The sequence below is a fragment of the Monodon monoceros genome, unplaced genomic scaffold (genome assembly GCF_005190385.1).
Source record: "Monodon monoceros isolate NGI ecotype Baffin Bay Population unplaced genomic scaffold, NGI_Narwhal_1 Super_Scaffold_20, whole genome shotgun sequence".
Classification (NCBI taxonomy): domain Eukaryota; kingdom Metazoa; phylum Chordata; class Mammalia; order Artiodactyla; family Monodontidae; genus Monodon; species Monodon monoceros.
In genome coordinates this window covers 136,775,597-136,803,244 of record NW_021703777.1, presented here as the reverse complement: position 1 = coordinate 136,803,244, position 27,648 = coordinate 136,775,597, and the positions used below count along the sequence as shown (strand labels likewise).

At 67.7% G+C, this 27,648-nt stretch overlaps 2 protein-coding genes across 2 annotated transcripts; one reads left to right on the top strand and one right to left on the bottom strand.

Annotated features, from left to right (window-relative positions):
- The first annotated feature begins 33 nt into the window (after positions 1-33).
- On the top strand, positions 34-13,379 carry FGFRL1 (fibroblast growth factor receptor like 1). Its single transcript, XM_029236084.1, has 7 exons — positions 34-78; positions 647-738; positions 9,645-9,917; positions 11,079-11,159; positions 11,267-11,551; positions 11,623-11,976; positions 12,071-13,379. The coding sequence occupies exons 2-7, from the start codon at positions 663-665 to the stop codon at positions 12,511-12,513; spliced, it is 1,512 nt and encodes a 503-aa protein (XP_029091917.1). The 5' UTR covers positions 34-78; positions 647-662; the 3' UTR covers positions 12,514-13,379.
- Positions 13,380-15,825: 2,446 nt separating this feature from the next.
- On the bottom strand, positions 15,826-26,712 carry LOC114902486 (collagen alpha-1(I) chain-like). The gene is made up of 14 exons (XM_029234729.1): positions 26,652-26,712; positions 26,351-26,535; positions 25,845-25,993; positions 25,518-25,640; positions 25,316-25,415; positions 23,804-23,912; positions 23,014-23,549; positions 22,310-22,586; positions 21,473-21,657; positions 19,974-20,391; positions 19,604-19,786; positions 17,167-17,450; positions 16,097-16,327; positions 15,826-15,954 (listed from the first exon to the last, which is right to left on the bottom strand). Exons 1-14 carry the CDS (start codon positions 26,710-26,712, stop codon positions 15,826-15,828), a joined length of 2,970 nt encoding a protein of 989 aa, XP_029090562.1.
- Between the last annotated feature and the right edge of the window lie 936 nt (positions 26,713-27,648).

Here is a 27,648-nt window from a genome sequence, read left to right as displayed (position 1 = left end):
GCGCCCGGGGCGGCGATGACCGCGCAGCGCGCCCCGCGGGCCCGGCCCTGAGCCCCGCCGCCCGCGAGCACCGCCGAGGTGAGCCCCTCCGCGCGCCCGCGATCCCCGGGGCAGACTGGGCGGGCCGACTCGGGAGGGCCGGGGGCCGGGGCCGGGGGCGGGGGCCCGGGCCCGGGCTGAGAGCGTCCGGGTTCCCGCTCTGCGGTGGGGAGCCGCCGGCACCGGCACGCGCCGCCGCCGCTCCCGCCTGGCCCGAGGTCCTGCCAGTGCCCCGCCCCCGCCCCTGTACCCCACGTGGGCCCCCCCAACGCAAATTTGTCCGCTAATGGCGCAGGCGATTATCTGCGGGGCCGCCGGTGTTGTGTGTCCCGCGGGCAGGGCCCGAGTTACAAGAGCCAGGAATCCAGACGGTGTTTGGAGGGGGGGCGGGGGAGGTCGGTAATTAGTGTAAACCCTTTGTCTGCCTTTGATAACCACGGTTCCCCCGCCGCCGCTTCCTCCGCCCGGAGCGCGGCAGGGAAGGCGGGGCGGCCCGCACCCCGGTCCCCGCGACCCAGGGCTGGGGTGCGGGCGACTCCGGGGCCCAAGGCGGGGGGCGGGGCGACCCCCACCCCCACGCAGTGACCGGCCTCCTAATACACCCCAGGTCCGCACTGGCCGAGATGACGCCGAGCCCCGCGTTGGTGCTGCCGCTGCTGCTGCTGCTGGGGGCCCTCCCGCCGGCCACCGCCGCCCGAGGTGAGTGCTGGCGCCCAGCCCGGCGCCCCGGCCTCCGCCAGCGCCGCCCCTTTCCCTCCGGCCCTGAACCCTGCCACAGTGCCCGCCTGGCGCGCGTGCCTGCGCCCCGCCCCTGCTGGTCCGGCTCTGCCCGCCCTTCACCCGCGGGGAGCCCCGGTGCACCCATGGGACACTCCAGCTCACCCGCGGGCCCCCCTCACCCACGTGGCTCCCCAGCTACCTGTGGGGCACCCCTCACCTATGGGGCATTCCCATCTCACCCATGAGGCCCCTCCAGCTCTCCCACAGGGTTACCCCTCACTCTCAGGGCACCCCCAGCTCATCCGTGGGGCCCCACACTTGCTGGCCGGGTGGGCTCTGGCCCCAATTCCCCTCAGGACATACGCACACATCCACACACACATCCCTGCAGTTGCGGGCAGCTGCTCACAGCGGATTCATGAGTGATGGGCTGTTTGGCCACATTGGACCCAATTAGGCCCCTGGGAACCTGCAGAGATCCCCCTGGTGGCCAGGGTTGGGTGTGGGGACAGTGGGGACATTCTTGACCTCTGGGACTAATGACCCAGCCCTGTGCCCTAAGCCTGCCCATCTCTAGGAAGGTACAGGGTGGGGGCTGGGAGACTGAGTGCCCAGTGCATGGGGTCACTGCATGGTGGAGGGTAGGGGCCTGTCTTAATGCAGACCCTGAGACCACCTACTTCCAGCTACACACTACGTCTCTCGGCGTGCACCACACCAGGGCCTGGACGTGGGCTCACACACCTGCTGTGCAAGCGGGCAGGCCCAGATGCCTCTGGAGGGACCCCTGCCCCCGCAACCAGCCCTGGCAAGGGGCGTCCTTGGCTGATGGGTGATGCGTGCCCGCAGACTCCTACCGCCATGCTCAGTGCTGGCCTCCCTCAGCTAGGCGGGACCTGCGGCCAGGCCAGCCCTTTGGGTGTGTTGACCACTCAGGATCGTCCTTGCCCTGTCTACCAGTCCTCTGAGGCTTCGCACCCCTCCCCCGCGCCGCTGCCGCCCAGCGGGCGCACTGAGACCAACCCGGCCTTATATGGCCACGTTCGGGTGTGGGGTGGCGGGCGGCGGCCCAGGTGGGCCTCATGCCACAGTACCCACCCCACCCCCCCGGCCCCGCCTGCCCCGCCAGGGACTGGCTGGCTCGCTTGAGGGTGGGGGCTGCCCAGGCGTGGCTGGGACGGGCAGTGTCCAGGGTACTGCGGACACTCAGGTCATGCCCAGCAAGGCCCCCCCTCCGCCGGTGGCCAGCGGCCTGGACTCTGATTGCTCTTTTATCTGCTTGGACTCCCCTATCCACGCACCTGCCTGTCCTCTGGCCACTTGGCCAGGGAGGCTCTGGAGGCCACTGGCCTGGCCTGGTTGTTGGCTGGAGCCGGAGGTGGAGTGGCGGGTGGCAGCGGGCCGTGGATGGCAGTGGGCGGTAGGGCCTGCCTCGGCACCGAGGGGTCCCAGAGGGACCACACCCTGCTCTGTGCCCCTTGGCTGAGGCCTTGGGCTGCATGGTGAGGGCCCTGGCGGCAGTAGGGGGGTGGGAGCCCCTTTCCAAGGGCAAGGGCCTCTGTGGTTTTGGGGGTGCGGGGTCAGTGCTCTTCCTGAATTGTGCTGGCTTCTCCGCCAGGCCTGGACTGGAGGGCAGAGTCGTTGCAGGCCCTTCCCACTTGGCGAGTGAACAGCCTGAGCGTGGACCTTCTTTAGGCTGACAAACCAGCGCAGAGAGAGTTTGGGTGGTTTTTTGAAAGCCGTTTTCCCCGTGGTGTCACAATTTCTGGAATCGGTACATTTCTAGACTCCAATCATATTTTTAAAGTTCCCCTTTTCCCAAAGTTTCACAATCTTGGTGGGTTTGTCTTAAACTGTTTGTTTTTTTTCTTTTTTCAAATTTGAAAAAAGAAGTTGGCTTTCTCCATTTCCATTTTATTTCTCACAGTGGGAGCTCTGAGAGGTTCCGAATGAAATACCTTTTACAAATTACTTTGGAAGAAGTCATTTCAGGGTTTTCTGAGAAGTGCCACGTGTGAACTTCTCTGAGGATGGTGGTGCAGTGGACGGTCTCTGAGCAGCCAGCCCTGGAGGCCCCTCCTTGTCCCCTGGACCTGGCCGGCGTGCCCGGGTGCCCTACCTCCCGTGGGATGGAGAGGACTTGGGGCTGCCCTGCCTTGGGGCTGTGGTGCGAAGGGTCTGATGGGGTGTGTGAGTCGTTGGCGAAGCATGTGGCCGTCAGGGCGGCTGTGGCGTGTGCATGTGCGTTGTCTGACCTCGGCCTCTGGCCAGGCTGCAGGGGGCCTTCTCCTCCCCTCTAGGTCCCTGCAGGCCGTGCTGGCCAGTGCGCGGCCAGGGCTGAGGTGGACTTGTGGGAGCCCGGCCCAGGCTCTGCGAGCTGGGGATGTGGGCCAGCGGCCCCATTTACGTCTTGTCTTGGGCCCCACTCCTGGAAGGGAAAATAAATCACTGTCTCCTCTGGGGGGGAGGAGGGAGCCGAACAAAGTGGCCTTTGGCTGGGCCAGGCTGAGCCTGGGCTGCCCGCAGCCTCTGTCTCCATTGTGGGGGGATCAGTGGGCCCCCGGCTCCCGCCCGGCTCCGCGGCCCTAACGTGGTACATGTTGGTTTTCCCCAGCAGCAGCCTCAGCCTCCGATCACCTGGGCGGCTCGGGCTCACTGACGTGCCGGGGGAGATGGGCTGTGGCCGCCTCCCCGCTGTGTGGCCATCCACGTTGGCCTCCTTTGCCCCATGCTGTGCCTCGCCTGGTGACTGCAGCCCTGGTGCGTCCAGGTGACAGCCTCCGTCAGCAGGGCAGCATGTGCAAGGAAGGCGTGCCCGTGCCCATGCCACCATCCCCAGACCTCAGCGACGCTGCAGCCAGTGTGGCCCCACCTACCTTGCCCATCACCCGCTGTTCCTAGTGGTGGCCACCAGGCGCTCCTGGTCAGTCCCAGCCTCGCTTCTCTCGGGGCCCAGGAGAGCAGGGGCCACCTGGGCTACCTCAGGTGGGGTCGCAGCCCGGGGTCCACTGGAGGGAGGTGGAATGCAGAGGCGTAGGCGTCACCCCGGGGCCTGGAAGGAGAGGTGGGTGCTGGTCAGGGTAGGCAAGGACAGGCCTCCAGCTGGGGGGATGTTGTGGGCAGAGGTGAGCAGCTCACCGGGGCCAGAGTGGACATCCGGTGGACACGGGCGCCTTGGTGTAGTGGGGTAGGGGCCTTGAGTGGGGAAGGGCTGGGCTGAGAGGCTGGTCAGCTGAGGGGGTGTCCTGGGGCCTTTTCCACCAGGACATTGTGGCCAGCCTTCCTGGCTCCAGCGAGGAGTCCCGGGGCCTCCATCCACACCCTGTGCCCCAACTGAGTGGCTGGGGGCGGGGCCTGGAGGCAGGCACGGGGTGGGGTAGGTGCCTACCCCCCCATCCAGCGCAGACTGGCCCCCTTGAGGAGAACTGGCCCAGGGTGGGGTTTCTAGGAGCTGTCCCTGAAGCACTGCAGGAGTTGCTCCAGCCTAAGGGCTGCTGAAATCCAGGGTTTCCCATCTTGGCAGGAAACACAATTGCTTTTCTTCCTGCCGGGGAGTTTATTTCATGAGAGATTTACACAAGCTGTGCGCTGTTGAGTGGCTGAGGAGTGAATAACGGGACCTGGGGCAGCAGGCGGGGCGGAGGGACCCCCTCTGGCTCCCATGATCCTGAACCCTGGAGGAGCCGGGGCCTGCGGAGCGCGCTCTCCTGGTCCAGGGCCACTGCCAGTGGCTTTGGGGCTGCCCTCTGCACTCGTGCAGCAGCCTGTCCGGGTTCCGGCGGGGACTGGGGCTGACTCTGGAGCTCAGCCCGACAGCGTGTCCGCCTTGAGGGCCAGGTGGCCTGCCCCGTGGCCTCTGGGGGCCTGGGGGCGCCTAGTCTGGGCTGGCCTGCTCAGGCCCCATGGCCTCAGTCCTCGCCTCAAGAAGCCGCCGTGGGCGTGGGCTGTCGTGGAGCAGGTATGGGTGGGAGGCAGGGGCTCTGGCCTGGGGTCGCGCAGGCCAGGCTGCTGGGTGCGTTGGATCTTCTGCTGCCATAGCCATCGCCCTCACCCTCGAGGTTCTGCTTAAACGCCCAGGGGCTCCAGGCTCAGGAAAATGTCCTCGTCTCCCCTCCGAGGTGACTCTGGTACCTGGATCGGGGCCCCCTGGGGCGGGGCCCCTGGGGTGGTCTGGGCCCCGCGGCACATTACCCTGTGCTCTGGGTCCGGTGCCGGCAGGTGTGGGAGGCCTCACTGGACAAGGCCCTTCTCGGTCCTTTGGCAGCTGGGAGGGGGTCTGGGTCAAGTGACGTTGGTGAGGTGGGGGTGGATGGCGGGGTGGGCAGGGTCGGGGTGAGACAGCGTTGAGTCTGGTGGGCCTAGTGAGATCTGGACACCCGACGGGGCTGCCCGGTGTCCAGCTGAGTCCCTTGGGGAGGCCCGGGCGGTGGGTCTGGGTGCTTTCTGGTCACTGTCCCGTAGGCAGCTCACATGGGTCCCCCCCGAGGGAAGTGGCCCTGTCAGGATGATGCTCTGGGCCTCACTTGTCGGTCCTGGGGGTGGTGAGGGTTAGGCAGAGGAGCCCTGAAGCTGGGGGGGCCACTGGAGGTCCATCTGGGGGCCTCCAGAGAAGAGGACAGACCTGGAGACCCCCGGTCTTCCCGCCCCCTGGTGCGCGGCTGGGCAGCCGGTGGAGGGGACGCTCCCGGCGGCTTGCTCGGTGGGTCAGGCCGTCCCTTTGCCACGCCCAGAATGGCCTGGTTTCTGGGGCAACCACCTGTCCTGCGGGTCCTACCAGTTCCACCACAGATCCCGTGGGTCCAGCCCCCGGGGCCGCCCTGGGCCGGCTGTTGACCGGGAGCCTGTATGCGAGTGTGGGTGTGCACGTGTGCCGAGCCTGCCCCCCTCGTGGCAGCCCTGGGGTGGGCCTCACCTGTGCCCCCGCCGTGGGGTGTTCCTGTCCTTCCCCCCCAGGCCTCGCCTTCTTGGGGAGGGTGCTGGCCCTGCGGCCTTCCCAGCTCACCCTGCTGCACCCGGTCCCCACTGTGAGGGACACCTTGGGCGCCCGCTCCCCCCAGAGAGTGCCTACCTGCCCTGTCTGGCGTCAGGTACCCAGGCAGGCCGGGTGGACCTGCCCGCTTCCGGCCCCCCGGCCAGGGCCCAGCGCCCTTCCCCATGCCTCTCACTTAGCTTGTCCTGCACAGCAGGACGGTGGCTCCTGGCTGGCTGCCCTCACCCCATGGCCAGGCCCATGCTGGTTAGCCCGATGCTCCCCCCACCTCCCCCGCCACCTGCCAGAGAATTCCTTCCAGGCTGGAAATTTCTGGGGCTTTGCAGGGCTTGTGGGGGACAGAGCTGCCCTGACGAGGCGGCCGGTGCTCACGCACCCTCGACCTCAGCTGTGTTTGCGGCTTCACGGGGTGATGGCTGAGACACCGGTGCCTCTGTGGCCCCTGCTGGTCTCTGACACATGGGCCCTGGAAGAGGGGCGACGTCTGGCCCGGCCCCTGTTGAAGGGAGCTTGGGGTCAGCAAGCCAGGGCCCACAGAACGCCCCGGGCGGTGGGGAGGGGTGCAGCCCGATACTTGGGAACCCTCTCACCCCTGCCACGGCGTGAACAGAGTGGCAGCGTGGGTCCAGATGGAGTGGCCAGGGCAGGCCACCGTGCCCCTGGGGGCGGGGAGGGAGGAGGGGGTGTCGGGAAGGTGCGCCAGGCTGCGCGGAGGCCACGGGGCGGTGAGGTGTGGGGTGCTGAGCTTCGGGGCGGCCCCGAGGGCCTGTGAAGACGGCTTGGGGGTACGGGGGGGTGGGCATGGGGTGGGCCACAGCTGGGGGTCCCTTCTCTGTTCCTGCCAGCACCTTTCCCTCCCTGGGCCCCGGGGCAGGAGGGGTATCAGCTGGGGTTGCAGCCGGGTCTTGTTATACTAAACGGGGAAAGCGGTGCTTCTGGCCAGGCAGGGGGAGGGGCTGTGGGCCTGGGCGTCCGGAGCGCTCAGAGGTGGGGTGTGTGTGGCAGGGAGTCTGCACCCACTGTTGGGGTGTGCATCTGGGGGTCGGTGTGACAGGGTCTGTGTGTGACAGCAGCTCTGGATGGCGGCTGGGAATCCAAGCTGGGTTTGTGGGGCCCTCGGAGCGGCTGCCCCCCATCCCCCCCAGTTCCCCCATTCCTGACCATGTTTTCACAGCTGAGGGTGGAGGAGGATGGAGGAGAGGAAGGGGCGACACCTTCCCTGCCCGTTACCTTGACGTTCAGCCCCCCTCTTGGGGTGAGACCCGGCCCCAGCCTGCCTTTGCCCCGTGTCTGCCCTGCCTGCGTCGTGTGCATCCTGCCTGTGCCCGCAGCCTCCCAGGGCCGTGACTGCTGGTGGGTGCAGGGTTGGGGCTTCCTGGAGGAGGTGCTCACGGGGAAGGCACTAAGGCTGCATCGGCTGCCCCCACCCACACGCCCTTCAGGGGCCTGCGGGTCTCCAGCTCAGGCCTCAGTTTCCCCGTGGCTGAGGGGTGGGAGGCCTTGTCCAGGTGGAACAGCAGGGCTTCTGTTTCCCAGGCTAAATATAGAGCTGCAGCAGCCGTGCTGGCGGCCAAAATTCCCAGGAATCTGGGGGGCCAGGCCTCCTGCTGGTGAGCCTGCTGGGGGGTCTCTTGCAGAGGCTGGGGTGGGGGGCAGGGCCCCGGCCTCGTGTCTGGGTCCCCCGGAGCCCAGGTGGGGGTGGGGAGGGGTGAGGCTGGCCACAGAGGGGAGGGGGGCTGTTTGCTTTAGGACAAGGCTGGCTCCAGCCAGGGCCTCTGGGCGGGCGCTGCCTCGTCCCCCTCACTGCTCACAGGCCGGCCCACGGGGCCACACTTCCGGCCCATCTGGCGGTCACTTGGCCCTGTCCCTCCACTCCGCAGGACCGAGGGTGGCGTCCCTGCCACCCAGTAGGTGCCCCCCAACAAGGTCTCCTCTGGCGGGTGGGAGAGGGAGGGGCCGCAATGTCAGGCGGGCGCGTTCTCTGCCACTGAGGCGGGCTCCTTCGGGGGTCGGGGGTGTTGAACCAGCCGCCAGCGGTGCCCCCACGATGCCGCTGGGAGAGGCGGAGCCCCAGCAGGGAGCGATGCTGTTCCTCGTGCGGGCACCGTCCTCCCCACGTGCTTTCCGGGCCATTGCGTGTGTCTTTGTGGACATGTGTGGGTCCGTGTGCCTGTGCTTGTGTGTGTGTGTGATGCTTGCACCCAGGTGTCAGCCTGGGAAGGGCTGGGGGGTGCCCTTTTGTCCTGCAGCCTGGGAGGCCCCTGTGAATGGTGGAATTTCAGGCAGTGACAGGTGGTGGACAGGGTCCGCCTGGGAATGAGGCCCGGACCCTGGGCGGCCTGGGGGGCCTCAGAAGGTCCACTTGTCTGGGGGCCCTGAAGCCTCTCCCACTGTGAGCTGGGTAGGTGCCTGGGGGGCCCTGGAGACAAGTGAGTGATTAGGGAGAGGCGGGTATCAGGGGAAGCCAGAGGGCTGGCTGGCTGGCTGGCACCTCTGGCATGGCCCACTGTCCAGGGGCAGCATGGAGGGGGTGGGGCCACCTGAATGGGGCAGGATGTGGAGGGGGGAGGCTGTAGAGGGAAGGTGCCTAGTGTCTCTGTGTCCCTCACACCCCAGTCCCCTGGAATCAGAGACTCGGGACCCCCTCCCCACCTGGGGCCCCAGAGAAGCTGAGCCCTGGGCTGTCAGCTCCCTGCATCCAAACGGGGACGGCCCCCTACCCTCCGTCAGCACCCCAGGTGGAGGCGATGGGGGCCCGTGCTCTGTGAGCCCCTGGGAGCTACAGCCTCTAGGGGACCCGCAGGAGCACTTTGGCTGCGAGGCGGCAACAGAATCAGCGGCGATTGCACGTTGAAGAAACACCAGCTGGTTATTAAAAACACATGCTGCTCTCAGGCCCTGGAGCGACAGCGTCTCAGCGCAGCCGTCCCCCTGCACCTCCGTGTGGCCAGGGCTCGGGGCGTGGCCTTCCCGGCCTGGAGTGGCTGCCGTGTGGGGTGGGTGCCCCTTCCAGTGGCTGGTGGGCGGAGTCCTGGGAGCCAGGCCCAGCCAAGCCCCTGGGAAGGGCAGCTGGGTGCCCGTGGCTGCCTCTCCTGGTCCGGGGGGGCCGTGGGTGACCATGTAAGAGCCCTCCACCCTCGCGGTCCTCCCGTGGTGTAGGGGCTGCACACCAGCCCCAGCTCAGGGCGTCAGGCACGGGGGCACGGCGGGAGGGGACTGAGGGTCCACCAGGAGATAGCTCCATAGCCTTCTGATGTCCGCAGCGTCCTTCCCAGCTGGCCCGTCTCTCGCGCCCTCTAGCCCTGGTCATCCCCATTGTCCCCGGGTGGCCCCGGGCCGGTGGGGACGGGGATGGGTTTCTTCCCGCTGGTGAAGGGCACCACGGCCTCAGCCCGGGACTCAGGCTTCTCCCAGGGCTGATAGTGGTCACCCAGGGCTGGGAGGCCCAGCTGCTTGCCCTCTGACTCCAGGGCCTTGGTGACCTGGTATGGCCTGGCTGGCAGCAGGGAGGCTCTTGTCCAGGCAGGCAGACCTGGTTTGATGCCGCCCATGCACACACGGCACAGACATGGGCCACCAGACGCAGGGATGCTCGCACGTGCACGCACAAACAGACGGGGTGCCTGCAGGGAGGCGGTGGGGGCCGCCCTCGCTCGCCTGTGGACATGCGTCCTGGGCGAGCCGCATCCCGGCTCCCGTGCGGGAGCGCAGTGGGCCCTGGGTGAACGCCGCCTCTTGTGGTCTGGGAGCTGGGTAGGCGTATCTGGGTGGAGTCCCGGGGTGGGGGCCCAGCAGGGACAGCCCTCGGCCGGCTCCCAGTGCCCACGCCTGCCTTGGCCCTGACCGACCACCTGCCGGTCCCCTCCTCCCTGAGCGAGCCCTCTGACCCCCACAGGCCCCCCGAGGATGGCGGACAAGGTAGTCCCGCGGCAGGTGGCCCGGCTGGGCCGCACTGTGCGGCTGCAGTGCCCCGTGGAGGGGGACCCGCCGCCACTGACCATGTGGACCAAGGACGGCCGGACAATCCACGGCGGCTGGAGCCGCTTCCGCGTGCTGCCCCAGGGGCTGAAGGTGAAGGAGGTGGAACGGGAGGACGCCGGCGCCTACGTGTGCAAGGCCACCAACGGTTTCGGCAGCCTCAGTGTCAACTACACCCTCATCGTGATGGGTCAGTGCTGGCCGTGCCAGGGCGGGGCCTTGCTGTTCGCGCCTAGTCAGCTCGGGCGGGGAGGCAGACCCTCCCTGTGTGCCCACCCCTCACCCTGCATGAGCTCGGCCCACTGCCCCCGGGACCAGAGCCGCCCTGCGCCCCTCCCGGCCTCTGAGCCCAGGACACCACCCCCAGGCCGGGCCCCGCCCCTCAGGCCTCACCTTGGGGTCCCCCTTCCGACCCCTTCTCCCCCAAAGTTCTGCTGACCTGGGGGCCAGGGCTGGCTGGGGTGGCGGCAGGGGTGGGTATGGGGGCCCCAGGTGGTGGTCCCACTGAAGGGGGCAGCCTGGTGGGGCAGGCGGGCCGGCAGCCTTGGCGTCAGCCATGACTTTGAGGCTCAGGTTTCGGAGTTCAGAGGGGCCGCTGGGCAGGAAGGGCCTTCTGTTCTTCTCTGCCTCTGGGGCCCGGGCTTGGGGACTGGGCGGCGCCCCCAGGAACACGCCCTCCACTCGCTGGTACCAGGCGCTGGCGCCTGGCCCTCCCCCATGGGCTCCCGGGCGGGTCCCTCGGGGCAGGCTCCCTGGCAGCACAAAGGAGGAGCCTGACCCACGCACCCCTCCACTGGGTTCCGGGGTGGGGTCCGAGCGCCTGGCCTTGGTCCTGGGCCGTGGAGGCGGCGGCTGTCACTGGGAGGGGGGGGGCATTCCTCAGCACGCCGCGCCCCCCTCAGGCCCCACAGGCCTTCTCTGGGCTGTGGAATGGGAATACTGTGGGTGTCCCCCCCAGCGTCCTTTCAAAGGGCGGGACAACGAGGCGGTATGTGAGCCATGTCAGCTCACCAAGCCCTCGGCCCCTTGATGTGGGCTAGGGTTACTGCAGCTGCCGGCTGGGCCTGGTCGCCACCTCCCCCCGGCCCTGCAGACCCCCCGGAGCCAGGGTGGGGGAGCCAGATCTCCGTCCCACCCGCGCCTGTCGGGGTCACCTGCACCCAGGGAGTGCGCCGGGTGGGCGGCTCTGGCCCAGCTGTCTCTGGGATTCTGAGACGTGGGTGTGCACCCATGGCCTCCTGTTGGCGTTTCTAGAGCTTTCCCAGCTGGGCCTGAGGCTGGGGCCCGGGAGCCAGTCCTGGGGTCTTACAGGGGCTGCCGAGGCCCCTCTCACGCACCCTCCCCTCTGCAGACGACACCAGTCCAGGAAGGGAGAGTCCGGGGCACGACGGCTCTTCCGGGGGCCAGGAAGACCCAGCCAGCAAGCAATGGGGTGAGCACAGGGACAGACGTCACCATCTTGGTCGGGGGGGGGGCTGTGCCTCCACCCCAGTGCCCGCTGACTTCTATGCCCCGCCCACTCCCCTGCACCCCGCGCAGCCCGACCCCGCTTCACACAGCCCTCCAAGATGAGGCGCCGGGTGATTGCGCGGCCCGTGGGCAGCTCCGTGCGGCTCAAGTGCGTGGCCAGTGGGCACCCACGGCCCGACATCATGTGGATGAAGGATGACCAGGCCTTGACGCGCCCGGAGGCTGGTGAGCACAGGAAGAAGAAGTGGACCCTGAGCCTGAAGAACCTGCGCCCCGAGGACAGCGGCAAGTACACGTGCCGCGTGTCGAACCGCGCGGGCGCCATCAACGCCACCTACAAGGTGGACGTGATCCGTGAGTGCCGGGGCCGGGGGTGGGGGTGGGCTGGTGCCTGGGGGCTGTGCCCAACGCATGTCCCTGCGCAGAGCGGACGCGCTCCAAGCCTGTCCTCACGGGCACGCACCCCGTGAACACGACGGTGGACTTCGGAGGCACGACATCCTTCCAGTGCAAAGTGCGCAGCGACGTGAAGCCCGTGATCCAGTGGCTGAAGCGCGTGGAGTATGGCGCCGAGGGCCGCTACAACTCCACCATCGACGTGGGCGGCCAGAAGTTCGTGGTGCTGCCCACGGGTGACGTGTGGTCGCGGCCCGACGGCTCCTACCTCAACAAGCTGCTCATCACACGCGCGCGCCAGGACGACGCGGGCATGTACATCTGCCTGGGCGCCAACACCATGGGCTACAGCTTTCGCAGCGCCTTCCTGACCGTGCTGCCCGGTGCGTGGGCCCCGCCCTGCCCCGCCCCGCCCCACCCGGGCCACGCCCACACGTGACGCTCCCCTCCCCGCCCCCTCCTCGGTTTCTCCTGCAGACCCCAAGCCGCCAGGGCCGCCCGTGGCCCCCTCGTCCTCGACCACCAGCCTGCCGTGGCCAGTGGTCATCGGCATCCCAGCCGGCGCCGTGTTCATCCTGGGCACCGTGCTCCTGTGGCTCTGCCAGGCCAAGAAGAAGCCATGCGCCCCCGCGCCTGCCCCTCCGGTGCCTGCACATCGCCCGCCCGCGACGGCCCGCGACCGCGGCGGGGACAAGGACCTGCCGGCACCCCCCACCCTCGGTGCCGGCCCCGGTGTGGGGCTGTGTGAGGAACTCGGGCCCCCGGCGGCCCCCCAGCACCTGCTGGGCCCGGGCTCAGCCGCCGGCCCCAAGCTTTACCCCAAACTCTACACGGACACGCACACGCACACGCACTCACACACGCATTCGCACGTGGAGGGCAAAGTCCACCAGCATCAACACATCCACTACCAGTGCTAGGGTGCCTCGGGGTGGGCTTGCGGAGGCCCGGGGTGAGGGCCACAGAGGAGGATGGACTGCGGGTGCGAGGCGCCCCACGTGAGACACACACACACCTGGACGCACACACACGCATGACATACCTCTGGACACACACACAGAATCACACACACACACACACACACACACTCAGACTAAAGCCTTTGGGAAGGTCTGTATTGTAACTCTGCAGTGCGCATGTAGCGATGGGCTAGCTCATGAAGGAATCCCTTGGCCCCGTGATAAGGATTTCATGGGGGCCGTGGTCACCCCCCCACCCTGGCCTGGCAGGAGATCTGAGAGGCACCCTGGCTTTGCAAACCAAAAACTCCGACCCCTTCCCTGCGCCTGCCCGCCTGTGTCCCTGCCCAGGCTATTTTTGCCACCACCTGTCCTGGGTGTCCAGGAGCCCCCCAGTGCCCTGGGCAGGGGGGTCGGGCGGAGCAGCCCAGGCTCCGTCCTGAGAGGCCGGAGCTGGCTGGGGGTGCCTCCCGTCCCACTGCCAGAGAGAAGGGGCCCTTGATATTTATATTTAAGAAATTAAGATAATAATATTAATAATGATGAAAGGAGGGCTGGGCCACAGAGACTGGGCCTCTCCTGAGGCCCAGGACCCACCTGGCCTTTTGGCCGCACTGGATGCCCACCTCGGGCCGGGCACCCACTCCCGCCCGTGGCGGCCCCAGGCCCCTGTAATTTTATACAGAGCTTGAGCTGAAGCTCCTCATATTTAATTTATTTTGTTAAACAAGAAAATGTGCATCCTTTCCTCTAAGCTGGCGTTTCTTCCCGTGTCTGCATCTGTGCGTGCGCGTGTGCCTGTTCACAGGACGGATGGGGGCGCTCTCAGGAACCCCATCACCAGGCCTTAGGCTCGGGGGCCGAGGCCTGAGGGTCCCCAGGGCCCGCCATCAGCGCTCTGAGCCAGAGGACTCTTCCCCACTCACCTGCACGCGCCTCATTGGCCAGCCAGAGTCCTGCACATCTGGCCCGGGGGGCCCCCCTCTCTGTACTGGTGTGGTCCCCCAGCCCTCAGTGCAGGGCCCGTGTTTCTCCCGTCCCACATTCTGGGGTTCCCTGCGTGGCCTTGGTGGGGAAGTGGGCTAGGGCCAGTTGCCTGCAGGGCACCATCCACCTTGGGTGTGCAACCGTGGCCTCGCTCTCCTCACCCAACCAGCAGGCAGGGGTTGGGTTGCCCCTGGCCCAGAGGTTCTGGAGCATCTTAAGAAAGGCACTAAGAGCTGGTGTGATTTTAGCAAAGCCCCCAGCGCAGCATGTCCGAAGATCGGCAGGAGGGGCGAGGCTGAGCCGCTGGTTCTCAGTGCTTCACGAGACAAGCCCAGGCTCTGCCTGACCTGCCAGTCGGGATGCCCACCATCCTGCCCAGGCAGTGCCAGGCCCACGGCTGGGGCCGAGTCTCCCCTCCTCCGTGCCTTGGCAGTGAGCTGCTGTCCGCCTCCGCCTCCTCCCCAGCTCCGGGCTGGGTCACCTCCCTCTGCTCTCGTCTCCCAGGGCTCAGTCCCCAGTCCCCTTGCCCTTCCTCCACTGAGACCCCCATGCAGTGCAGGATGGGATCCCCTGTCCTTCTCAATCTCCCCCCATTCTTTGGCTTCCCAGGGTGGACCCCACTCCTGTCTCTTAGGAGGCAGGGGCTAGCTCTGAGGTAAGCCCCACTGGGGTGGTCCTGACTCCGTGGGCAGTGACCAAGCTCTGGCCTGGTGATGGAGACCACCTATAGTGGACACCATGGGAGACCTAGGGCCTGGCTGGCTGTGGGGAGCCGGGCTGCAGTGGCCAGGGGAGTAGTGTGGGCTGCAGGCAGCCCGTAGCTGGTGACCGAACAGATGTTCCCCAGACGGGACAGGCTGCATCCGACGCCTGGTTGGGTTTCAGTCTGAGCGGGGAAGGGTGGGGAGAGGGCAGACGCTGGGCAGTGGGGAGACCTCAGGCTGTGGGCCATCTTTGGGTCACAGGGGATGAGCTGCCCCCTGCCCAGCACCCCTGAGGGTACAGTTCCCCAGAACCTCAAAGGAGGCTCTGCCACTCCCAGCCCTGTGCCCTTGTTGGCCTGAGGGACAGTGCTGTCCACCTGGGCTCACGTGGGGACCACCCTCACCATCTGCCCCAGGGAAGCCTGGGGGCCAATGACCAGTGGCTCCGGGCCCATCCCCCAGTGCCCTTTCAGGAGAGAGGGCTGCTGATGGGCTGGTCGTTCTGTGGACGTGTTAGGGCGCCTGGCTGGGCGGGGGGTCTGGGCGACCAGACAGACCCATCCTCTTGGGGCTGCCTGGCCACCACGAAGCCCACCAGGACAGATGTCTGCTCATTGGGCCTCCAACTGACCGGCCCCACTCCCTCTGCCCAACACCCCCTCTTCCTTCCCTCTCCCTGGCGCCCCGCCCCACTTGGGGGCTCCCAGATTGTGCCGGGGCGGAGCCAATGGGAGCGCGAGTGGGCGGGGCCAGGCGGCAGGCGGGGCCAGGTGGCAGACCAGGCTGAGAGAAGAGTCTTTGGGCTTCAGAGCGGGGGAGCCCGGAGTGGCACGAGGGGCACCGCGGCAGGGCTTCACCTCCTGGGTTCTGAGGCACCGCGCACTGGCTTCTCTTGCCACAGTTGCCCCTCCACAAACACCAAGGCCAGGCCCTAATGTGCCCTTGGTCACAGGCAGAAAGACCAGTGCACTGCCACCCGTGATGCTACCAGGACCCCCAACAGGAACAGAAATGCCTCCCATGCCCAGCTCTGTGGGGTTCCCTGTGGGGTGGGAGTGGGGGCCCCCAGTCTCAAGGGAGCAGAGGGGGATCCAGCTGTGTCTCAGAGGGACTCCCAGGCCGGGCTGGAGTCAATGTCTTGATCTGATTTCACAGCCACTAATGGCTCGTGCTGTTGGGGCTTCTGAGAGCCATTTGGGCCAAAACTCCTGATGTCCATGGTGGGGGTGCTGGGTGCTGGGTGGTGGGGGTGCTGGGTGCTGGGTGGGTGGGTGCTGGGTGAGGTGGGTGCTGGGTGCTGGGTGGGTGGGTGCTGGGTGGTGGGGGTCCTGGGTGGTGGGTGGTGGGTAGTGGTGGGTGCTGGGTGGTGGGTGCTGGGTGGTGGGGGTGGTGGGTGCTGGGTGGGTGGGTGCCAGGAGGGAGGAGCCCCAGGGCCAGGCCAGCATCTTCCCTCTGATCTGGGCTGTGTTAAGCTGGTCCCCTTGAAGCCTGGTGAGCCTGAAAGGGCGGCCCAGGCTCTGACGCCCTCGGGTGTGACCGGTCCCTCTCCACCCCCAAGCCCCACAGCCCAGCCCTCCTGGCTTCAAAGGGGTGGCCGAGAGTCTTCTGCAGCTGTCCCGGTGGGGGGGGTGCTGAGGCTGATGTCCAGGGACCAGGCCATGTGACAGGAGCTGAAGATGAGGGGACGTGGGGCCACCACAACCCCGTGGACCTGGGGTTGGGAGGGCCGGGCAGGGGATCAGAGCCTTGTCTGGGGGCCAGGCCAGGGGACCTGGGACAGGAATGCAGGATGTAGGACACAGGAAAAGGGACAGGAACATAGGACGTGGGGTCGGGACCAGCACAGGCTCAACCTGGGACTCGGGGCATGGGGTTAAGGACCTGCAGGTGCCAGCCAGGCTGCCCCAGCCCCCCGGGTGGCGCTGCTTGGGGCTTGCAGGGCCCTGGACCAGCTGCGGGGCCTGAGGCGGCATGGAGGGGCTGGGACCCGAGGGGCCGAAAGGTGAGCGCCCCCGGCGCACCTTGCCCAGACCCAGGGCGTGGGCTGGACTGCCCTGGGACACACAGGCCTGTGAGGCGGGCTGCTGCAAGGTGGGGTACGGAGACAGGGGACTCCCACAGGGTCAAGTTTGTGCGGGGGCCGGGCCCCCGGGCTGGGCTGGGAAGCAGCCTCCACCCCACGCCTGGCCCCAGCACCTGGCACGTCCCTGCTGCATCTGGTGGGCAGGGACAGAGTCTGCTGATCACGGGGAGGGGCGGGGATTGGGCAGGGCAGGGGGCGGGCCCGGCAGCTGGGGGCTCCCTCCATGCCCCGTGCTGACCTCGCCCGGTGCCGGGTGCCCGTCCTGTTCAACCGCCCAGGGCTGGCAGGGCTCAGGGCCCTCACAAGATGGGCCGGGCGTCAGGGGAGCTGAGGGCCAGGGCCTCTCCTGGGAGCCCTTTGTAGGTCCGTGCATTCCTTCCCCAGATTCAACCCCCATCCTGCCAGCCCCACCCAGGGGCTGCCCCGCTGAGCCCTCTCCGGTCCTGCCTTGGCTCGGAGACCTCCACAAGCCGGTGCTCCCCCGGCCCAGTCACCCTGAGCCCTGGACTGCCGCGGTCTGTGGAAGGGAGGGTTGACCTCCCATTCAGGCCAGCACGTGTCAGTGACCCCAGGTGGGAGATTGCAAGGGTCCCCAGACCTGGGAATGTAGGGCCCTGGAGGTGGGATCTGCCTCCCAAGGGGCTTCTCCTGTGGAGACCCCCCCAGGGGGTGGCACCCAATGGAGCCCTGGGTCAGCAGCTTCCGACGCCTTTTTCTGGCAGCGTTGCCTGGGGTCACATGGGGTCATGCCCGGTGGGCTCAAGAGCCCACCCCCCAGTGTCTGCCGAGCAGCCCAGCCCAGACCCTGCGGCAAGTGGCACCCCAGTCAGCGGCCCGCACCCCTGGCACCACTGACTTGAGGCGTGGAAGCCGCTGACACAGGACTTGCACTGGCTCCAGCTGGGTGTGCCCATCCACCACAGGGCTACTGACGACCAGGCCCGGCATCTCATGCCCCCGCCTTGGCACCCTGGGCAGCCTGGGGAGCCGGGGGGAGGGTGCTTTGCCAGCACCCGTCCTGCACCAGCTCGGGGCAGAATCAGGCCCCGGGTCGGGGTTCTCAGCGCACTCCTCCTCAGGGCGCAGGCTGGCTCCTTTCCAGGGGTCTTGTCTCTGGCACTCGTCTGGGGTGACAAGGCAGAGTGCTTGGGTCAGGCCGGTGGCCAACGCAAGGGGCAGGGGGTCTCGGGCTGAGATACACACGGCCCCTCCTTCCTTGATCTGGGTGCAGAGCTCGGGGGCTGGCTCCCTTCTGTCTCCTGGGCCGCGGGCGTCCAGCCCCAGAGGCTGCGTTGACCCCCATTCCCCCCCCCCCCCCCCCCGCCCCGCACCTTCCAGACCCCAGGGAAGCTGAGCCGGAAGCATGAGCAGTGCGGTTCTGAGGGCCCCGCCAGCCACCCAGACAAGCCCTGGGCGGGGAGCGCGGGCCGGCCTGGCTGCATGGGGCAGACTCAGGTTAGGACCAGAGGTCCCCCCACCGCCCCATGGTGGCTGGGCGCAGACACACACTTGATCCCAGGATGGGGTGGGGGGATCCATGAAAGGTCCAGCAGCTCCGGTAAGGGCGCAGGCGGGGCAAGACACCCAGCACCCAGACAGCTGTACGCCCCACCCCCGCTCGCTCCACAGCCATGGGGCATCTGGCCCTGGGCCGGCAGGTGGTGACAGCTGCCAACAGCTGGCCAGAGGGGCGGGGCCGCTTATCCTGAGTCACGGGTGGGGGATGGAGAGGGTCTGGTTGGGGTGACTCGCCGCCGTTGAAGGGAAGGCCGAGCTGTCCACCTCATGTCCCCAAATGCCATCCCTGGGCCCTAGAGAGACCCTGGCGGAGAGCACAGCTCGCAAGAACAGGACAGGCAGTGGGTATCTGGGCCCTGGTGCCAGGACTGCGGACCCCCGGAGGCTCCATCTGCCTCTGCGGGGTCCCCAAGGTCTGGCGGCTCCGTGCTGGGGGTGGGCAAGGCCAGCGGGTGGGGGTCTTTGCTGGAAAGCAGCAGCCGCCCCCCAGCAGTGTCCACCCTGACGGTAGGCAGTGCAGGTGGACTTTGGTGGGGAGGCCCTGGGGAGGGTGGAGGCCCCGAACTGACGCTGTCTCTTCCCCCAGCTCACGGACTCCTGAGCTTCCTGGAAAACTGGCAGCCCCCGTCAGTGGGTCCCTGGAGCCCTGGACTCTCGCTTGGGGCCGCTGCCTCATCCCTCCAGGCCCTCCCTAGTCCTGCCCCAATGTTGTCCCAGTGGCCTCTTCACGAAGCCCACCAGCCCAGGGCAGCGCTGAAGCTGCCCACTCCCTGCTGGAGCCTCCCCTCAGGCACGCCGTGGGGACCTGGTTTGGGATGGCTTTACGCTCCCAGCAACACCAGGGCCACCCAGCTTTATGCAGGACCTGATGAGCGAGGGGCAGTGAGCTCTTGGTGGCCACACACCCCTGCCCCCCTGCCCCCCGGATCACAGGGGAGTCACGGCCAGCCTCCAGGACTGCTCGTGTGGCCCAGCCACTGGCAGAAAGTGTGGCTTGCGGTCAACTGCCAGGGCCTGGGGACAGGAAGGTGAGAGTCCGGGGGTGACCACCCTATCCTCTTAGGGCCCTGGGAGGCAGGGAGCCAGGACCCCAGCCTCAACCCTCACCGCGCTCTGTGCAGCCTGAAAGCGCCCAGCAGCACCTCCCACCCAGCGTGCACAGGCCGTCTTCTCGGGCCAGCAGCCTCTCTGTGTCATGAGACCCTAGGCAGATACCCAGCTACTCTGACCCTCAGTCTCCTCGTCTGTGGCCTGGATGAGAGGACCTGGCTCAGGGGCTGGTGGGAGCCTTTGGGGCCTGCCTGGGTAGGAGGTGAGCTCAGGCCTGAGCACGGAAGGGCCCGGGGGGGGGGGGGTGGGGGGGCAGGACCTCAGCCTGGACCCAGGCCCAGGGAGGGCTGGGGCGGCACCGGGCTCAGCAGAGGCAAATTCCTTCTTCCTTCACAACTTTTTCCTCTTATTTTTTTTTCCAGTTTCTTCCAAAAGCCGTCCTCCACTGTTCGTTCCTGGAGCCCCTCCAAGACCATGGGCACCGGCTCCACTCGCGGCCACAAAGCTCCTTTGACAGCAGCGGCGGGAGCTAAACCAACAGTGGGGGTGGGGGAGGAGGGAGGGAGGAAGGGGACACGGGATGCCCCAAGCGGAGGCCTCTGGGCGTCTTCTGGGGGCAGGGCTCCACGGGGGTGGGCGTCGCGCCGGGACCCCAGGCCCTGGCTCAGCCCCATTTCTGGTGGGGAGGACATTGGCCCCCTCTGCCTGCCTAAGCCCAGCACCTCCGGTCTCCCCTGGTTGAAGCGCTGCTCTGAGCGGCCCGCCGGCCCCGGCTGCTCTGGGGGAGGCCTTGCGGACATCCCTGTGTCCACCAGCATCTCCCGGGTGTGGGCGCCGGCCGGGCAGGGACTGGACCGCCTGCTAGGAGGTCTGCCGCCACAGGACCCTGGGCCTGACGGGCAAACGGGATGGCGTTGGCCTCGGACTGTCTGCGCCCTGCCACCGTCCCCATCTGTAGGCTGCGGAGGGCTGGGGTTCTGGGGCCCACACGTGCACACGGCAGCACTCATTAAATGTTTGCCGGAGGGGTGCTGGACGCAGGAAGTCGGGCACAGTTCCTCTGCTTCCTTTCTGCCCACTTGGAAGCTGAGGGGCCTGGCCCCCGTGGCCCCACAGAAGCCAGCCCTGAGCGTTGGGCATCCCCAGATGCTCAGTGACGGGGAGGCCTGGCTGGACGGACAGCAGGGGGTGTCTGCCTCTGCTCCAGCGGGGCAGATGGGTGGTGGTGAGAGTCACAGGACATGGGGGGCCTGGGCTGGGCAGGGGCCGGGGCTGGAGAGCCGTGCGCTGGTGACAGGAAGTGTCTGCACAGGAGAAGGTGAGGGGCGGGCACAGCCGAGACCGCCTGGCTGCTGCCGCTGGACTCAGGGAGGCCGGCAGGGCCGGTGGCGGGCCAGCTGGGCTCGGGACAGGCTCCCAGGCTCCCGGGCCGCGGCCGGTGCCCGTGGCCGCCCACTCGTTGAGCCCTCGCAGTGTGGTCGGAGGAGGCTTGCTTGGCTACAGACACAAGCGTCGCCCATGGGGCCCTGCAGGGGCAGTGGCCGGGCGGGGAGCGGGCCCAGAACGAGGCACAATCCACCCTTTGTTCCCGCGGCCGCCTGGAGCCTTCGGGCCAAGAGGAAATGAGGGGAGCGCCAGCCAGCAGCCCTCGCCGCCAGGGCCCCGCGGACGCCAGGGACGGGCCCAGCAGAGGAGCTGGAGGTCCCAGTGGCCTGGACCTGGAGGCCCACACCGCTCTGCACCCTGCACGCCCACCTCAGGAAGGCCTGGCCGCGGCCCCACCCCTGCACCCCGAATGCTTGGCCACTGCAGAGGTCCATGGCCGGAGCACAGGCCCCAGGCAGCCACTCTCCAGGCTGAGGCTGGCCCCTGTCCGTGGCCTCCCCCCACCCTCCCTCCTCTCTCCTCTCCTGGCCGCTGACAAGCGCCCGTGTCTTCCCTGGCCGAGGGTGGATGGGGGGAGGCAGGGTCTGTCTGGCTGGGGGGCTGGCCCACACCCCACCCTGCACTTCGCTGCTCCCTAGAGCCTCCTGGACGTGACCGAAGGGTCTGTGGCCCATTCTTGAAGCAGCCAAGCTTCTCCCTTCCCCCCGGGGGTCGTGCTCTGGGCCTGGAGCATCGTCCAGGCAGCCTGGGCCCCGGTGGGAGCGTGTGCACACTTGTGTGTATGTGCACACGTGCAAGTGTGCGTATGGGTGTGAGGGGCTTGGGACCCCTTCCGTCCCCTCCCTCAAACGTGTCTTCACTCCATGCACCCTTCCTAGAGGGGCCTGGGGCAGGAGGTGTGAGGCCAGAGGACCGCCGGGAGCCTTGTTTGTGAGACTGCCTGGTGGGGTCTCCCTTGGCGTCTCCAGGGCAGGCCAGCCCCAGTGGGGCTCAGCGGGCTGGGGGCCCAGGCTGCCTGATGTCTCCATCTCGGATGCATTTCAGCCTCTCCTTAGCCTGTGTGGAGGCTGAAAGGTGACCCCTGAGGCCCCTTTGTTGCTCCGAGATCAGTATCTCCCCTGGGAAGGGCTGACTCTGCCCGGTGGGGCACCCGGCGGGGCCCAGCTTTGATGCTCGCAGGCAGAGATCCCACCAGTCCAGACACCAGAGCAGGTGCTGGCCTGGGGTCCCACGGGAGGCACAGCAGCTTCCAGGTCGCCTGGCAGGAACACCTGCGGTGATCCCCCAACGCGGCCTTGGTGCCCACCCACGGCTCAGGTCCGGGTGCTGGACCCTCTGAGACGGCCTGGGGCCTGAAGCCCACCCAGAGTGGGAAGGCTGTGGGCGCACGGGGCTGTCACCACATCCCTGAGGCCCAGGCTCAGCCAGGTGGCCAGGATGGGGGCCCAGGGAGGGCAGGGGTCGGCGGGCAGCCGGTAGTTTCCTCCACCCGATGCCAGACCTGAGTCCACTCCTGGGGGCCCAGTCTCAGCCCCCAGCAGGGTGGGACTTAGGGTGAGGGACCTGCCATGGGCTGGGGTCCTCAGGGCAAGGAGAGGGACTCTGAGGCCTGGGAACCTGGCCGCCCTGCCCTGCGAGGGGCAGGGGCTCCGTGCCTGGGGAGGCGCGTGTGCACATGCGTGTGTGTGTGTGACAACCATGCCAGCCATCACTCACCGGGGGCTGCACAGTCCCACACAGACAACGAGAGCTGGGGCCCCTTGCTGGGCGTGGGGTGGGGAGAGGGCGCTGTGGTGTTTGAGCCCCGCCTGCCCTGGCTGAGGCGCCAGCCTTCCCGGCAGTGGCCGGCACCTCAGCCTGCGGCCCTGTGGCTTTGTGGGAGACTCTGATGCTCCGAGGCACTCCCGCCCCCACCCCCACCCCCAGCCTGGGCCACAGCGAACACCTGGACCGTCCCTTGGCTGTGCAGGCCCCTCTGCTTCCCTCCTCAGGCGGAGAGGAGGCTGGGCTCCGCGAAGGGTGGCCGGACCTGTGGCTCCTGTCCCTGGCAGGGCCGGCTTCCCGTGGCCTTCCAGCCCCAGCGTGGCCCCCAGCCTGCCCTGTGCCCCTGGCCACCGGCGCTTGCCCGGGAGGGGGCCGCAGCGGTGCGGTCCTGGGCTGCCCCTCCCGTCCACCAGGGCCTCCCCAAGCGACGTCCCCTCCCGCTGTCTGGCCAGGGCTACCACACACTCAGGACAAAGGAGCGTGTCCGCCGTTTTAGGGGAGTGGCCGCCCACGCCGGCTGGTCCCACGACCTCCTGGTCTCCCTGGAGCCCTCGAGGCGGGGGGCAGCAGGTTTTCTTCTGGCCCCCCAGGTATGCTGGCCTGTGGCTCCAGGCCCCTGACACCACCCAACCCACCCTCGGCCCTCTGGGCCTGGAGGGGGCCCTCAGCTCAGGCAGGGAGCCTGGGTCATGTGTATCCCCCAGTGTCCACCTCCTGTGGCCCTTCCCCCGCTAGGGGCTGAGAGTGGTGTGTTGTCCCTCTGGGGAAGAGGCGGCCGTGGCGGGGACCCATCTGCCCGCCGGCTCCTGTCAGCTCCAGGGACCCGCAGGCAGCGCCCAGGTGTGTCCAGCCCGTGGGGGGGGTCTATCCTCTAGGGCACGTCTGTGTCAAGGACCTGGAGCTCAGTGTCCGAAGCAGTGGGGAGCAGAGGCCCCTGTGGGGTCGGGGAGAGTGGTCTGGGGCTCCCACCCGTTTCTTTAGGGCCCAGGTCCTGGAGCGAGTGGTGGGTGAGGGCAGCCCCGCTGGGCTCAGGGACTCAAGGCTGGGGCTGGGGACCTCCTCTGTCTGCCCAACGCCGGCGCCTGGAACGGTTGGAGGCTCCACTCCGTGAACAGCCCCGAAGCACCACTGGGTGCCGCCCTCTGGGCCACGAAGCCATAAGCACCGTCCCGTGTTTCCCTGGCTTAAGCCGATGCAAGTGGGGACAGCCGTTCCTCCAAGGAGGACAGGTGCATGCAGGGGGGCCCAGCCTGGGGGTCCCTGGGGAGGGTGAGCGAGAACCACAGCCTGGCGGTCCAGGGAGTCGCGCTTGAGGGCGCTGGGCTCCGGGGCTTGGCTGTTGGGAGCCAAGTGCTGTGCTGTCTCTTGCGCCCCAGCCGGCCGGCTGAGGACAGGTCCGGTGCCACCTGGGGTCTGAGCAAAGCGAAGGCTGCAGGGCACGGCGCTCAGCCGCAGGGTCTTCCTCCTGGCCCTCGTGTCGGCCAGGCCGGGTGGGCAGCCCTGCCCTCACTCCAGGGTCCGGCCGGTGTGTGAAGGGGGCTCCCGGCGGGTCGGGGCAGGGCAGGCACTGCAGTGGGACCACCCCGGCCGGGGGGGCGGCTGGCCTGGCGTGGCCCCGAGTGGGGTGTCGGCCTCACACACCGAGGGGGTTAGTGGGAAGCTTCTGGGCTCACGTTACAGTTTCCACTGGAAAAACAGCCCCATTTTGAATGCTGGCTCTGAGCTTTTAAATAATTGCAAATATATCCAGTTTCCTGACCAGCGTTCACTCGGTGATGGCTGAGGCCCAGGACAGCTGACGGAGGGCCAGGCGGCAGGCTGACCCGCAGTTCTGGGGGGACACCTCCGTCGGCCTGGCCGAGGGGCACCTGGGGTGCGGGCCCAGGTCCAGGGAGGTGGGGGAGCTGGGGCCGCTGTGGCCAGAGTAGGAGGGAGACGTCAGGAAGGGCTTCTCTGTCCCGTGGGGTCATCCACCGCCCAGGGCTTCGTGGGCTGCACCCAGCCCCAAGGTCAGGGAGGCCGAGCCCTGGGAGCTGCCGTCTCGGTCCCGTGTGTGCTCGGACGTCCCAGGCTGGACATGAGGACCGGGTGCAAAGCCGGGCTCCCAGGGTCTCAGGGTGCAGGGCGGTGGGTTTGCTCTGGGGCTCGGTGAGCTGTCACCTGTCACCTGGTGTTGCCGACACGGTGTGAGCAGATGGGGCCGGGCTGGGTGTGCACGCACGTGTCCGTGCCTCCGTAAGTGTGCACACGGTGTGCATCTGGGCGTGTCCCCAGCCTCCTCCGCACTCAGGGGTCAGGGCAGGGCTCCAGCCACCAGTGCCCTGGCAAAACAGGGTGAACAGGCCTCCAGGGAGGATGCAGAGGTCCCGGGCTTCCTCTGTCTGCTGCCCTGGTCCCTGTGTGTCATCCATGCCAGACACCCCCCGCCAGGGGTGAGGGGTACCCAGCGGCCCAGTGCAGACCTGTTTGCTCTGGAAAGCAGCAGACATTCTTGGTGCAGTGCGGCTGCTCATCCAGAAGTGCCCTTGGGGACCCCTGCGTCCACCGGCCACATTTCCAGGTTCACAGAAGGCTCTTTCTGATGCCAAAAACCTCTGGAAACGCTTCCAAGGGCTGGACTCAAGCTTTTCACACTTGGAAGTGGGGCTGACTCGTGTAGGATGGGAGGCTGGCAGCTCCGACCTGTGCCCCCGACGACGGCACTGCCTGAAGGGTGCTCCCAGCTTGGCGGTGCGGACAGCAAGCCGGGGGCCTGGGCAGAAGGTCTAGACGCCCAGTGGAAGCTCCTCCGGGCAGGAGCTGGAGGTGGTCCCAGGAAGGACAGCCAGCCGAGGCCGCCCTTCAGCCCTGGGGGAGCCAAGTGTTCCTGTGGGGGACTCTAGAAGCCTCGGTAACCCCAGCTCCTCCCCGGGGTGGGGGACCAGCAGAGGGGCCGGAGGGGGCCCCCAGCACCAGGCCACAAGGCAGGAAACCATGGCTGTGCTTCCTCACCAGGGGCACGACGCCCTCCGGGTTTACGCGGAAGCTGCCGATTCCAGCTCCACGGAAAAGAAAACAAACTCCGCTCCAAGGATGCTCCCCGGCTCAGCCGCCATGCTCCCAAATCAATCCACCGGGGCCTTGGTGGGAAAAGCCCTGAGGCAGATTGTCTTTCTGCCAAATTCTGGGGGAAGATGTAGAAAACGCAGAAAACCAGCAGCAATAAAAGTAAGAAGATGCCTGGAGGAGTCAGCTCGGGAGGAAGATCTGGAAGGGCCCGGGTGCCGCCCACCTGCCTGGGGGCCTCGGGACTGGGGGCGTCGCCGGGGTCCTGCTCACACCTGCCAGGCTCACTCCCTGCTGGCCTGAGACCGGAGTCAGGACCAAGCCACCTGGGGCCAGAAACAGCAGCTGCCGACCCAGACCAGGGCCTCAGGACGGTGTGCGGGTGCCCCCAGCAGGGGCTGAGCAGGGGTCCCCGCCCACATTCCCACAGATGCGTGCGCACCTGTGCATCCGTCCCGGCGTCCGTCTGTTGGTCCCTCAGTGTGCCCAGCTCCAGTGCCACGTCAGGCCAGGCTGGAGGCCCCTGCTCAGGGGTCCTGCACCTCGTGGGCCTGGGGGACAGTGTCGTGGGTGCCCGGAGACGGGAGGGGTTAGCCACAGGTGGCAGAGTTGGCTGGGGAAGGTACCAGCTGGACTCCTGGACACAGCGACCCAGGCTGGCCCACTCACATGTGGCACCTGTGGCTGGAGTGTGTCCCGAGGGCCACGCCCGGGGGCCCACGCCGCTCTGGACATGGGGGTGAAGGGCGCCTCACCCAGAGCAGGGGCCTGCCCTGCTCAGCACGGGCAGCGCTGTGCCCCCTGCCGAGCCCACACCCTCAGTCCTGTCCCGACTCCTGCGCTCTCCACCCTCCCAGTCAGCCCCACCCTCTGCGGGGGCTCCGGGCACACCAGCGACGCTGCCCTGGTTGGCGACACACAGACTCAGCTCACCGTGTCGCCAGCCGTGCCTCCACGGGAGCAGGGCGGGGGCGGGGAGGCCAGTGGGGCAGCTCCAGCCTCTGGGCCTGGGCACTCTGCTTGGTGTCCCCTTGAGCTCCTGGCCACCTGGACCGAGTCCCGCCCTGCCACGGGGGTCCGCACGCAGCCCGGAGCTGCCCAGTCTGGCCTGCAGACGGTGCTGTGTGCCATGGATTCAGGAAGAAAACACGTTTCCTGCAAACGGGCTATGACCTGAGTCATGGAATTCTCCCTGCTCCTCCTGTGCTTCTGCGGCACCAAACTTCCCTTCCTCCGAGGCTCTGAGGGTCCGAGCACCCACTCCCACGCTGGAGCCTCTCCTGGGGGCCAGGCCGCTGCCTGGAGCTTCCAGGGTGCCGGGCGCCATCCTCACGTCAGCGGGAGCGGGCGAGGTCTCAGTGGGCTGCCCGAGCCCCACCTGGTGCCGCCGTGCCCAAGTCTGCAGCGCCCTCCCCCGGCCCCCCCGGGCAGTGCCTGGTGCTGACTCTGCCGGGGCAGGCGGTCCAGGGGAACAGGCAGGGCGCCCTATGTCTCCAGGGCGCAGAGCTGTCCGCCTGCTGCCAGAGGGCAGTGGTCCAGTCCCCACGTGGGCAAGGCCCTGCCCGCTGTGGGCCCACACATCTTCTGTGGAGCCCAAGGGGGGGCCCCCGAGACCACCGCCATGATGGGCCTCCCCTTTCCCTGCTCTGGACGGCGCCCGAGCCGCCCGACTTGAGTCCTGCACTGCGAGCCCCGAGCGCACCTGCCAAACAGACGACAGCATCACTGAGTGTGTTCCCTGCTTCTCAGGTCAGGCAGGCCCTTCTGAGAGCAATTTTCCAGAAGGAGAGGATGGTCATTGAAATACACGGCACTCAGAAAGACGAGGAACGATTTCTCTGCAGCCCGAGCCCCGCCTCATGCACAGCCTCACGGGGACTCGTGCTGCCTCTGGACTCCGCCAGCCTGTCCAGTGCCTTCCACTCCCCCGCGCCCGCCTGGAGCAGGCCGGACCTGCAGCCGCTCTCCGTGCCGGGCTCCTGCGAGATGGCTGTGCGTGCCTGTCCTGAGGCTCAGCCCCCACCCAGTGCCGATATCCTGGGCTGTGGACACAGCCAGTCCTGTGTCCGTGAGTCCAGCAGGCAGAGCAGTGACCACTAGCGACACATGGGCCCTGCAGCTCCCCACAGGGGTGGCGTCACCTGATTTCCACTGCTGTGGACAGTGCTCACGCGCTGGGGCAGCTCCCGTGGGACCCTGGTGCCGTAGGCAAAGGGCCTCGCTTCTAGAAGACGCACAAGCTGCACGTCCTCCGGCCTCTGGGCCCACGTAGCCACCAGCCTGGCCCTTGGCCACAGGCGGGGAAGGCACCGGGCTGGGGGCGCGTTTCCCCTGGCACCAATGTGTGCTGTGTAAGAACAGATTTTCTTTCTTTTTTAAAAAAAATTTATTTTTGGCTGCTTTGGGTCTTCCTTGCTGCGCGCGGGCTTTCTCTAGTTGCGGCAATGGGGGCTACTCTTGCGGCGCGCGGGCTTCTCACTGCGGTGGCTTCTCCTGTTGTGGAGCACAGGCTCAAGGCGCGTGGGCTTCAGTAGTTGTGGCACGTGGGCTCAGTATTTG